This window comes from Protopterus annectens, chromosome 5.part1, assembly GCF_019279795.1.
Source record: "Protopterus annectens isolate FY-2018-M chromosome 5.part1, PAN1.0, whole genome shotgun sequence".
Taxonomy (NCBI): Eukaryota; Metazoa; Chordata; order Ceratodontiformes; family Protopteridae; genus Protopterus; species Protopterus annectens.
The window spans coordinates 286,915,197-286,927,784 of record NC_056736.1 but is presented as its reverse complement, the minus strand read 5'-3'; the positions used below and the strand labels follow the sequence as shown (position 1 = coordinate 286,927,784).

Here is a 12,588-nt window from a genome sequence, read left to right as displayed (position 1 = left end):
TATGTTTAGGGCGAGATAGGTGAGTTAGGGTTAGGGCGCAGGTCAGGTGAGTGTGCAATAGTGACGTACCTTAGGGTTAGGGTTTGGGTTAAGGTAAGTGGATAGATAGTAGTGTATGTACAGTTTAGTGTATGGTTAGATGTAGGATTTTAAGTGTGTGTGGATTGCTGTTTTTTTGGTGTGCTTGTGTTGTGTGTGGGTTTCTTGGAACAGTGATTTATTTTTTTCCCCTGGGACAAAAAATGGTTTTGCACTTCGAGGTCAGAAGTTTGAACATATGGTGTTCGAACTTCTGCCGTTTTGTCGAAGTGATATATATATATATATATATATATATATATATATATATATATATATATATTTTTTTATTTTTATTTTACATTTGTTGACTGGGATAGTCCAACTGGATACATGTCCATTTTCAGCGGAGGCCCGGGGAGAAGAGCTCCAAACTTACAAACAGATAAAGACAAGCAAGTTACAGTATATGCACAAACATACTGTATTAACATAGAAGTTTACAGTCTCACATTTCAAGCTTATGAAGAATACAGTTTATATACAGAAATATATACAAATAGGTTACAATTTCTCTTATCAAACCTACAGGTGCAGCTTATATAGGGAGTATCTGCAAAGATATCACAGTTTCTCTTTTCAAACCTTTTAGTGTATGATGTTAGTTGCTATAAATAAGAAATTGCAGGGATATGGAAGTAGATGAGGATTTAGTCAGGGTTAGAGCAAGGACATAACCAGTGAGTTTTAAAATACTGGGTTAGATTTTTTTTTTAACTGATTAAGGGAGGGGTTCAGAGTAAGGTCAGATGGGAGCGAATTCCAGGTTTTGCCTACTGAATTTGCAAACAAAGATTCTCCAGATAGGTTGTTAGCTTTAACAGATTGAACCAAAAGTTTTGTAGTGGAACGAAGAGGCCTAGCATTTTTGTAGGGATAGATAATGTTTTTAAGGGGGTGCTTTTTTTCTGGATGGTTAATAACCTTGAATGCTACAGTAAGTTGATTAAACTGAATTAGCCTGGGAAGTTCTAGCCAACCTAAGAGGTGTAGGTTTTGACAATGGTGCATCCTGTATGGAGTGTTCCTGTGGCAAACCTGGCAATTTTATTGTAGCAGCTAGAGTTTTTACTGAAATCACTTTTGTTCAAGTTCGTGAGTATTGGTAAAGCATAGAGTAGAGTTGAAAGCAGATGGGTAGGGGCAATGGCAGTCCTAGTTAGAGGGGTGAGAAAAGGTTTGTTTTTGTATAGGGAGCCAAATTTTTTATTAACGGTTTTAATAGTTTGGTTTAAATGCATATCATATTTGAGACTGTTTGGTATACATATCTGGTGAGATTATAGTCCCATTGTTAGATGTTATAGTAAACAAAGGTTGAGAGGATTTGTGAGTAGGGGAGAAGAGCAATAGCTTTGGTTTATTAGGATTTAATATCAGCTGTTGATTAGAGATCCAGATTTCCACTGTATTAAAGGTTTTCTGGGTTAAACTAAAAAGATCTGTAGGGATAGAGGCTGAGCAGATCAGCTTGGAGTCATCAGCATATTGTATACAGGTTGCGTCTGGGATTACAGTGTGGAGGTCACTGATAAAGAGAGAGAAAAGAAGGGAACCTAATATGGAGCCTTGAGGGACACCAAGGGTAACAGGGAGAGGGGTGGAGAGTTTTTCCTGTCAAAGGACAGCCTGCTGTCTTCCAAAACAATAAGATTGAGACCACTGTATAGCATGGTTGTTTAGGGATATTTTACTAAGGGTAAGTAAGAGTAGCTGGGGTTAACTATGTCAAAGGCCTTAGAAAGATTGAGAAACAGGGCAGATGATAGTTTACTGTTGTTACGGTTGGAATTTATGACATTAGAAAAAGGAGAGGAGGGCTGAGGTGGTACTGTGCTGTGGTCTAAATCCATGCTGGGAGTTGGCCAGAAGATTATTTTGAATAAGGTAGTGTAAGAGTTGTTTACGGATACACTTTTCCATAATTTTAACCAGAGGGGAAAGGATAGCTATTTGGTCTACAGTTTGACAGTTCAATGGAGCTGCCACCTTTATGGAGTGGTATGACGTGATATTTTCCAAATAGTGGGGATAAAGGCTTCAGTTATGGTTCTGTTTATCAAAATAGTGACAGGGTATGCTATGACATCAGCAGCTTTTTGCAGGTAGTCTGCAGAGAAGAGGTCAGCTGAAAGGGTGGTCGGTTTGAGTTTTTTTTAATTAGGGCTCTAATGAGTGAAGTCGGAACTTTTTAGAAGCTAAAGGACCGTCACTGGGTTTAAGGGTTTCAGCATTAGGACAAGTGGGTTTAAGCTTGCTAGCAAGGGCCTGGATTATTTCTGTGAAGAAACTGCTGGAGGTGTTGACAATGGACTATGGCGATTTTTGGGTAGGGGCTCTGGGGGTTGGAGTAGTAGATTGCCCTGGTTGGAGGATTCTGTTAATACCTGCCCAGGAATTCTGTGCCTTGTCGTGGTGTTTCTGCTGTAGATGGCAGAAATATATAAATATATATATGTGTGTATATATATATATATATATATATATATATATATATATATATATATATGTGTGTTTGTGTGTGTGTGTGTGTGTGTGTGTGTGATATATATATATATATATATATATATATATATGTGTGTGTGTGTGTGTATGTGTGTACATGTATGGATCTACTTTTAAAAATCTCAAAGACCAAAATACTGAGACTGGAATGCCGGAATCCCACACTACTGAAACTTTAAAACACTAACACTCAAAATACTGAAAGTTTAGAATGCACTGTGTGATAACACTGAAATTAAAAGTGCCGATGTCGGAATACTGATATTACCATAGGAAGTCCTTATTTAGTGTTCATAAATGAGGTATGTCTCTTTAAATTTGTGTAAGAAGTATGTGAGAAAATATGGCAGATGTTTCAGATGCATCCAGTAGTAGTGGAAATGTGTACAGTACTATAACTTAAGAAAAAACTATATCCCCTTTTCCTCAATGTAGTGCAATCCCGGAGTTGTTTTATATATCTATATTATATATATATATATCTATATTATATATATATATATATATATACATATATATATATATATATATATATATATATATATATATATATATATATATATATCGCTGATGTGCGGGTTTTTAGATAGTCCAGTTTGCAGAGGGAAGGTAAGTGAGGGGAAAAGTCTGTCTGTCTCACACAGTGATCAACCATCCAAGTGACGTTCACTGGTGTTTCGCAAATGAGTCTGGCTCCCATTACCACCAATCAGCATGTCCCTATCAGTAGTCTGATGTTCCACTCGCAAGCTATGGAAGGATGATTGTTAGTTTCTCAGGTGCTAAGACTCGTGACATTACTGAACCCTTCACAATCCCAATCCCTCCATTAGAAGTATGCATATGACGTAATCATTGCACATGCAGGAGTGAAAGACTTCAGATGCTCCAACCTAGGGAAGATTCAGAAAGACATGGCTGAACTCATATTATGTGACCAAGGCTAGAAAGAAATTTAATCTGAAGCAACATTTTATCTTTATCAAGAATGATGCCACAATTAAAAATAATAATAATGATAATGACGACAAACAACAATGCCTTTGACAGGCCACCCACTGAACTTTGTGAACAAAAGGAATAATGGGAAAGACTGTCCAGTGAGTGTAGGAGCTGCATCTATAGCCTGCCAACATGTCAAAGGATCTTCTGTATGTGAAACTTTGCCGAAGAACCTTTGAGAATAACCAAGTACCCTAGGGATTTTAAGCTTTCCTTTGCTGTTGGATGACTTTTAATGTAAAGTTAAGGAATAAGTAACAGAAGCTGGTAATTTTTATCTGGTGGTAGAAACATCATGATTATCTGTGGTACCCAGCACTGCTCACACAGAAAAGTCTTGACTCTTGTGGAGGACAGGCTTGACTTCTGGTAACTGATGGAGATACCAAAGGTGTAAAGGCATGATGTGGTTAAGTACAGAACAGTCCCTTAGCTCCTACTGGCACACAGCTTGAATTATCCAGTCTTCCAGAAATGTAGAGGTAAGTATACTCCAGTATCTGAAACCTGCAAAAGCTGAAGAAAACATTTGATGACTACACTGAGAGCAGTGGAGGTAACTGGAAGTACTGGGATCCTTGTTTTGCATAGGACTTTTTCTTGACCCCATGCCTGGTGACCATCAAGCCACAGATACTACTCATTCCCCATCATCAATGTGAGACAAAGCCGTGACAACATAGCCTTCATGCAGGCAATCATGATAGGTGTTATATTATGATCCTAAATCCTGCCCCTAGGTGATTGACAAAGGTGTCCAAGTCACCGTGAGGGTGCACTACATCTTCTCGCTCATGTGCATGTGTCCTGCATATATGCTCCATGACAGCTACTTTCACCAGCTTGGGGCATGAACTCCTATATCTTCTAGCCTTATGACCACTGGTGTGCAAGACACAACCTGCACATAATCAGAGTGGCCAATTAGAACCACCACTCTCATGCCATAAAAGCCTAAAGCAAATGGACTTCCTATCATGTGGCAAGGTGATAAAATGCTGACGACTCTGTGACCAATGCTGGATAAACAGAGATTATGAAGGGGTCAGCATACAAGGATTCTTATTAAGGTACTCTAACCAGGTGGTGGGGGGGTTATACAGGTAACTCACCTCTTTAGAGACCAACAGGGTACAGACAGGAATACTCATGGCTGTAAGGACAGTTCACATTTGAGGAGTTCTCAACAGCAGTTTTATTTTCTGTTGCAAAGAATGCCAAAAAGTTCTTTCTTCAACATCTTAAAGTGGCAAGAATGAAACCATGACTACAGTTTTCAACACTGGGCTCCTATCCAAGATAGTAAAGGCAAAGCCACTGTAAGTTTTGCCTTGTAGTTTAACAACCACACAGACACTGTGAATATCTACTAGTCAAGGGAATGCAGGAACTTCAGAACAGTAAGAGCAACAACAGGAATTCGAACTTTGCAAGTTCCAAAAAAAAAAAAAAAAAGGAGTACAGGGCATGCATGGACAGCAAAAGTGCTTATATGTTACATCATATTTATTGGAAAAATTGTCTGGCCATCCCACAGTAGAGTTTCAAAGTTTTGGCAAATTCTGATTGATGGTGAAGATGAACCCCAGCCAAGGGCCCATCAAGGAGTGTCCTTAATACTGAATCAGAAACATACAGCAAAACAAAATCTTCTCTCGTATATTTACTTAAAAATATATACTAAAAACCCTTTGATGGCAGACACAAATAAGCGGTAACATTTCCAGTTAAATTGATAATAGTTTTAAAAACCAATAAACACAAAAAAATGTAGACTGCGTTATCCTCACATGGGATAAACTACAAGTTACGAAACAATTATTTGGGGGGGGTAAACTAGAATAATTAGCCAGAGTGAGACAGACACAATCTACAACGTTTTAAAGATGTAGTACTCATTCTTTGGAGGGAAAAGCAAAAAGGGCTTGCTGCACAGTTTGGCATATACTGGAATCCATCCATCCAGTAAAATGAGATGTTACTTTACCACTGCTCTCTTTTCAATGATAATTACATTTTAATAGCTTTCCAGGGGATACTCTAGTTCCAATCTCTCATGTTCAAGAGGTAAAAAAAAACAGCACCATGACAAATAACAAATCAGTGAGTACGCAAACATAAGTAAAAATATTACCAAAATGACATAAGTTACAAGGTGATGCAGCTAATAAGTTGTGGATTTAAAAAAATGAAAATGTTCATAATATTAGAAACAATTGCTGGGACAATTGGAAAGCTTTGACACAAAAAAAAAAAAAAAGAGAAGTCATACGTACGTTGAACTGAAATCAGCCCAGTTGTTAGCAGATGCAGTAGATTCTGCTGTTGCGGCTGGCTGTACAACTGCTGGTGCAGGTGCTGGGGCTGGTGTAGGTGCTGGCCTTAAGGTTGGCTTCACAGTCATACTTAACACTGGCTTTAAGTTAACTGGAACCTCACCTTCAGGGATCTTCTCAGCATAATTTGCTGGAAACCACCCTGTCTTTCCCTTCAGTTCACCACCCAGCCACCCAGGTTCTCCTGTCTGACTTTCATCTACCTGTTGAAAATAAACACAGTATTAGTACACAGAAAACTAAATATGCATATTTTTAATGTCTTTTAAGTTACACATAGCATAGTAAAATATGCAGTAAACAAGCTTAAATTCTGAAATTCAAACCAAAGGGAATACTTTCACAAGTAGAGAGTCATGTGAAATAAAAATACTTTCTTCAAACAGAACAAAGAAAGAAAGAAAAGTTTGAGTGGCGAGCACAGCCTAGCGCAACCAATAAAAAAACAACTCAGAGAATGTAGTTCACAATATTTTGGAAGAGATTCGTACATAAAGCACTCATCATATCAAATTATATTTAACATGGCCCTTTAAAGAGGTTCCTTCTAGTGTCTTCTTGTGTGCTTCTTCAAAACAAACAAAAAAAAAAGTATTGCAAATCCTTACAGTTGTAAATGCATGCCCCCCACCCCGTGCTTCTCAGTGGTCCATATGAAGTGTTTGTGTACTGAAATGGGGATGCACATGTCACAGCAGTCCTTAATTCTTGACAATCGCCTACAAGAAAGCACTCTTACAGCAACAGTAAACATAATAGACTTGTTCACTTAAAACGCTTGCTGCACCTTAATAAGTCACATGGAATAACTTAACAAAAGTAGTTGCAGGGTGAGAATAAAGCACCAATTGCAGGGGACCCAAGTAGAAGACTGATGAGCACTGCTGAGTACTCACAAAATCACCAAACCAAAGTGGTGGCAAATGATTCACCTCCAGACATGGCAGTTATAATTACAGTTATTCTTGTTCGGATCCCACCATTAATGCTTGTATTCAAACTCACTAGTAAAGTTTTGGGCCTCAGGAAAGGCTCCAAAAACTTTCAAGGCCAGAAAAATTATTTCAGCTTAAGAAGAATGACATGGGAAAAACACTGATGGACAAGTGAATTTGACAAAGAAAGGATTTCAAGATGACATTCAGCAGAAAATCAAAAGGAAAAAAAGGAGTGATAATACTGATTGCTAGAAGGTTTCCAATAGCAACAGAAAAGGGGGGAAAGAAAATAATGGTAGATCTGTGTAAGTGTGGTGTTGCTAGCAGAATAGGAGGATTATGAATATTAACATTATGCCAAAAACTACTATTACAGATGTTAAAAAAAATTGGGGAGAAATAATCAGCTTTCGGCGGCAAAAATGGGTGAGGACTGGAACTTGATTTGCAATAGCTAAGAAATATCAGGCAAGAGGGGAAAATATAACAAAAGAATGTATGTTTTCCAAGAAATATAACAATATTTATTTAACATTTACTTACTGGGAAAGTCCGACTTGGAACAACGCCAATTTTCAGTGCAGGCCAGGGGAGAAATGCTCCAGATGAACGTCTTTGAAATGGAGGGAACCCACACAAATGCAGGGAGGACATGCAGACTCCACACAGAAGGCACTCCATCAGAGAATCAAACCGAAAAACCTCTTGCTGTGAGGCAATAACGCTAACCACTACGCCGTCCAATATTTGGTATACAAAATGTGAATTCAGTAGGAGGAACTCCAGAATTTACATACTCACAAAAGCCAGTAGTAGTAGCTGGAATGAACCCACTCAAAGTAATGCAGGCTGCAAATCACCACACAGTTGCAGAATGCAGAATCCACTTTAACATCAGAACAAAAAATAATCTAAATGAATACTTTTGTCCAGGAAGATCTAGACTTCAGACAATTTACCCCACATAGTTACTGCCTTCTTATACAGTTCAAACAGGAAGTTCCACCCAGTTATAAACTAATCAATTATGTCATTAAAAACACAATATTTACAGTCACTGAATTTAAAAATAAGACAAGATATACAAACTGAAAAAGTTCATGGAACACACCACCCTAAAAAGCACACTATATATAAGCACTGCTTTTTTTTTAAACTTTCCAGTGCCTTTAGTTTTAAAATTGGGCTAACTGAAATATGCTCATTCAGGCCTGACCAGTTCCCAGCATTCAAACGTAATTGCGAGTATAATTCTCTTTCCTCAAGTAATAGTGACCATACACCACCCCTCATGTTGGTACTGATATTGTCTAGAATAAAAAATTGGAGCTTATGGTCATTGTACTCTAAAACAGGTTTGTTTAGAGAATTAGTTTATTTTTTATTCCTTATGTCATAGAGGTGTTTGTATATGCGATTTTTTAACTTTCTATCAGTCTTGCCTACTTAAAAGCAAGAACAGGTGGTACACATGGCACAGTAAATCACTTTCTTCCGAGTTACAATTATATTTCTGATTCTAATTTTGATATTATTGATGTCGAAAATATTGCCTTTTTTAATGTAACTGCAATAATTACATCTGCCACATTTGTTCATAGAACCTGACCTGTGGTTTGGGTAAGAGTTACTGCTCTCAAATATGTTTTTCATATTCTTGCCTTTCCTATATACTATAATAGGTTGCAGTCCTATTAGTGGTCTGATGTTCTTATGTCTCAAAATAGACCAGTTTTTTGTTAAGATGTTTCTTACTATGTAACTATCTTGAGTGAATACAGTGATAAAATAAGTCTTATAATCATTCTTACTTGCAACATTGTCAGTTTCTTGATTACTGGTGGAAGGACCACTGTCAATCATATTACAAGAAAGTAAAGGTACATAAAACCCATGCTCTCTCTTGTTAACCACCTCAATCATTATATCACTAACGAGCTTACAAGGATAGCCTCTTTTTTGAAACATATTTTTCAAGTTGTCACATTCATCTAAAAATTCATCAATACCAGATACCATACGAGCTGCACGCACTAACTGTCCCTTAACTATTGCTTTCTTTCGTTTGACTGGGTGTGTGCTAGAAAAATGCAGTAGTGAGTTCGAATACGTGCTTTTCATAAAGATTTTTGAAACAAACCTCTTATTTTCATAATCCTTTTCCAGTAAGATGTCTAAAAAGGAAATGTTGTCAAGGTCTGTGGTATAGGTGAACTTTAGAAATAATTAAATTTCTCCATTATGCATTTTAACATTTTAAATAATTCACATGTTCAGTATTTACTATGTTAAAGTGTATTTATTTCTCAACATTTTGTACTATATCTAGTTTTTGGTATTTAATTACACATATTTAGTGTTTTAACATATTAAACATATTTAAATATTTATTGTACATTGTCTTGTCACCTCACAGCAAGAGGTTCTCCCATTCGATTCTCGGCTAGAGCACCTTCTGTGTGGAGTTTGCATGTCCTCCCCACGATCGAGTGATGTTAAAGACATGCAGGTAGGTGCGAGCATGAAAGTACAGTTTTGTACCTATCATAAATGTAGATGTTCGAGTGCTAATACAGCTGCAGTAATCACATATGGGTTCTCTGCCGTCAGGCGGGTCCTCGGTCGGCTGAATTCCAAAGTCTTGGTCAGGCGTCGGTTGTTGTCACTTTCTTTCCTGATGTCAGTGCGACAGGGGTATACAAGACACAGCCAACGCCATATTCTTCAGTCTTTCTTGCCCCAGATGTCGGGTGCCCCCAGAAGGAAGGCAATACATAAATTATACATATAAATATATTCAAGAAATGCAATGTAATCAAAAAACAGTAGTCGCAAGCAAATACACCATAGGAGGATAACCCAAATTAGGTTGGAAGAGGAGGTGTTAGCCACTAGTCCTTTACCAAGAGGGGAAGGAGTATTGCAGCTGTATTAGCACTCGAACATCTACATTTATGGTAGGTACAAAACTGTACTATGTTCATCATGCATACAGCTGCAGTAATCACATATGGGTAGAATCCCAAAGCTACGCACAGGGTGGTAGGCACTAGGTGGAACTGGGATGAGCCAGAATGCCCTGTAACACAGCAGTGGCAAAGCCTGCTCTAGTTTTGGAATATAAAGGCAGGTGGTAGTGTTTTGTGAAGGTATGTACAGAACTCCAAGTGGCAGCCTCTAAAATATCTTTGGTAGGAACTCCTCTAAGGAAGGCTGCAGAGGTAGCTGTGGCCCTGATGGAGTGGGATCTGATGCCAGTAGGGACAGATTTCCCATGATAGGAGTAACAAAACTGTATGCAATGGCCTATCCATTTTGAAATTGTCTGTTTGGTAATAGGCTTCCCTTGAGCTCCTACAGCATAGGACACAAAAAGTTGTTCTGATTTCCTGAAAGGCTTTGTTCTGTCCAAATAATAACGTAGCTGTCTATGGATGTCTAAGGAGTGTAGCAGCCTTTCCCCTTTGTTTTGAGGATTGGGGTAAAAGGTAGGTAAGTGTATGGCTTGATTTAAAGCTACCCTGGATACCACTTTAGGCATAAATGACGGGTTGGTTCGAACGGTAACCCTGTCCTGATGGAAGATGAGAAAGGGCTGCACAGCCATGAGGGCTTGTAGTTCTGAAACCCTACGAGCTGAGGTTATGGCCAGAAGGAAAGCTGTTTTCCAGGACAAATATTGCAAATCTGTTGAGGCAGCTGGTTCAAAGGGAGGCAATGTTAATTTTTCTAGAATGTAATTAAGATCCCAGGCTGGCACTGGTTGTTTCCTTGGTGGTCTTATATTCTTAGCCCCTCTGAGAAACTGTCTTAAGAGTGGGTGAGAGAATAACGGTGGATCCGTGTTGAATTCTGCAGAAATGGCTGAGGCATGGATTTTTATGGAGGAAAAAGAAAGTCCACTGTTCAGCAGCTCAGCTAGATACTGTAACACCTGAGGCAAATTCAGTTTCCTAGGGTCCTGGCCTTTTTTCTCATTCCAAGAGCAAAACAGTTTCCATTTTGCGGAGTAAGCCTTTCTAGTAGATGGCCTTCTGGCCTCCAAAATGACATCCTGCACCTCTTTGGGGAGTAGGGTCTGTTGTGGTGTTAAGGAATTTTCCATGCAGCGAGATTGAGTGTTTTCAGCTGACTGTGAAGAGTTTTGTAGCTGTGCTGAGTCAGCAGAAGAGGCATTAGAGGTAGGGGCCAGGGAGGAGTATGTGTTAGGCTCCTCAGGAGTGGGTACCAGTGCTGTCTTGGCCAGTCTGGAGCAATCAGTATCATCTTCGGTCTTGTCTGCTCTTGCTTTCAAGAGCACCTTGGGCAGAAGAGGCAGAGGTGGGAAAGCGTAAATTGTCCATGCTGTCCAACTGAGTGAAAGGGCGTCCACTCTCCAGGCCTTTGGATGAAAGGTCCTTGAACAAAACTTTTTCAATTGATGATTCCTGTGGGAGGAGAAGAGATCTATGCCTGGCCTCCCCTACGCTTGGATTATCCTTGTAAACACTTGAGGATGCAACTTCCATTCATGTGGATCTGTCATATTTCTGCTTAGATTGTCTGCCAGAGTGTTTTCCAAACCTGGCAAGTACTGTGCTTGAAGCTCGATTTGCCATTCCAGAGCCAAGTTCCAAAGTGTCATGGCTAGTCTGCACAGGGGGTATGAATGTGTTCCTCCTTGTTTGTTTATGTACCACATTACTGTGGTGTTGTCTGTTCTTATCAATAATTGTCCTGGATGCAGGAGGTCCTTGAATGCTGTAATTGCATTTATCACTGCTAGCATTTCTTTTTGATTGATGTGAAGGTGCTTTTCCTTTTGGGACCATTTGCCCTGAATGCACCTGCCAGTCATGTGCGCCCCCCAGGCATAATCTGAAGCGTCTGTTGTGATGACTTGATTTGCTTGAGGCTTGCAGAATGGGAGACCTGTGTTTGTTTGACATGCTTGGACCCACCATAGAAATTCCTTTTGCAAACATGGAATTATTGGTATTATTGTTTCCAAACTGTGGCTGTGTTGAGACCATAGGTTTTTTAAGTACCATTGAAGTTTCCTCATATGCAACTTTGCACATGGGATTAAAAGAATGCAAGATGCCATGAAGCCCAGAGCTTGCAGGATTTTCCTTGCAGTAAGCCTGGTACAATTTGCTAGTATTTTGAAGTACTGAGTTAGTTGCCCCTGTTTTTCTGGCGTAAGATAGGCCATCTGGGTGTTTGTGTCCAAGTTGGCACTCAGGAAAGTTATTTTCTGAGATGGTGTTAGCCTGGATTTCTCTTTGTTGATTGTGTATCCCAGAGAATTCAGTAACCGTGTTGCATAAGCTAGATGTTCCAGAAGTATGTGCTTGCTGTCCGCTTGGATCAGGCAGTCATCCAAATAAGGGTAAATTTGTATCCCTTGAAGTCTGCAGTAGGTAATTACTGATGCCAGGCATTTCGTGAATACTCTGGGCGCAGTAGATAAGCCAAAGGGCAATGCAGAGAATTGATAGTGGATTGAACCTGCAAGAAATCTGAGGTATCTTCTGCAGCTTTGTCTGATTGGGACATGCAGGTATGCCTCCTTGAGGTCCAATGATACCAGCCAAAACTCCTTGCCCAGCATGGGAAGAAGCTGCTGTAATGTGAGCATCTTGAATTTTGGTACGAGTAAGAATGTGTTTAGGATGGATAAGTCCAAAATGGGTCTCCAGTCGGTTCCTTTCCTTGGTACCAGAAATAGCCTGGAATAAAAACCTTGA

The 12,588-nt window shown here is 39.2% G+C and overlaps 1 protein-coding gene across 1 annotated transcript in view; it reads right to left on the bottom strand.

Moving 5' to 3' along the window:
- The window catches only part of ITSN1 (intersectin 1), a 2,682,533-nt gene that overhangs the window by 1,400,260 nt on the left and 1,269,685 nt on the right, over positions 1-12,588 (bottom strand). The window contains exon 17 of the mRNA XM_044072770.1: positions 5,862-6,124. Coding sequence (XP_043928705.1) covers positions 5,862-6,124 — 263 coding nt within the window. The remainder of the gene's footprint in view (positions 1-5,861; positions 6,125-12,588) is intronic.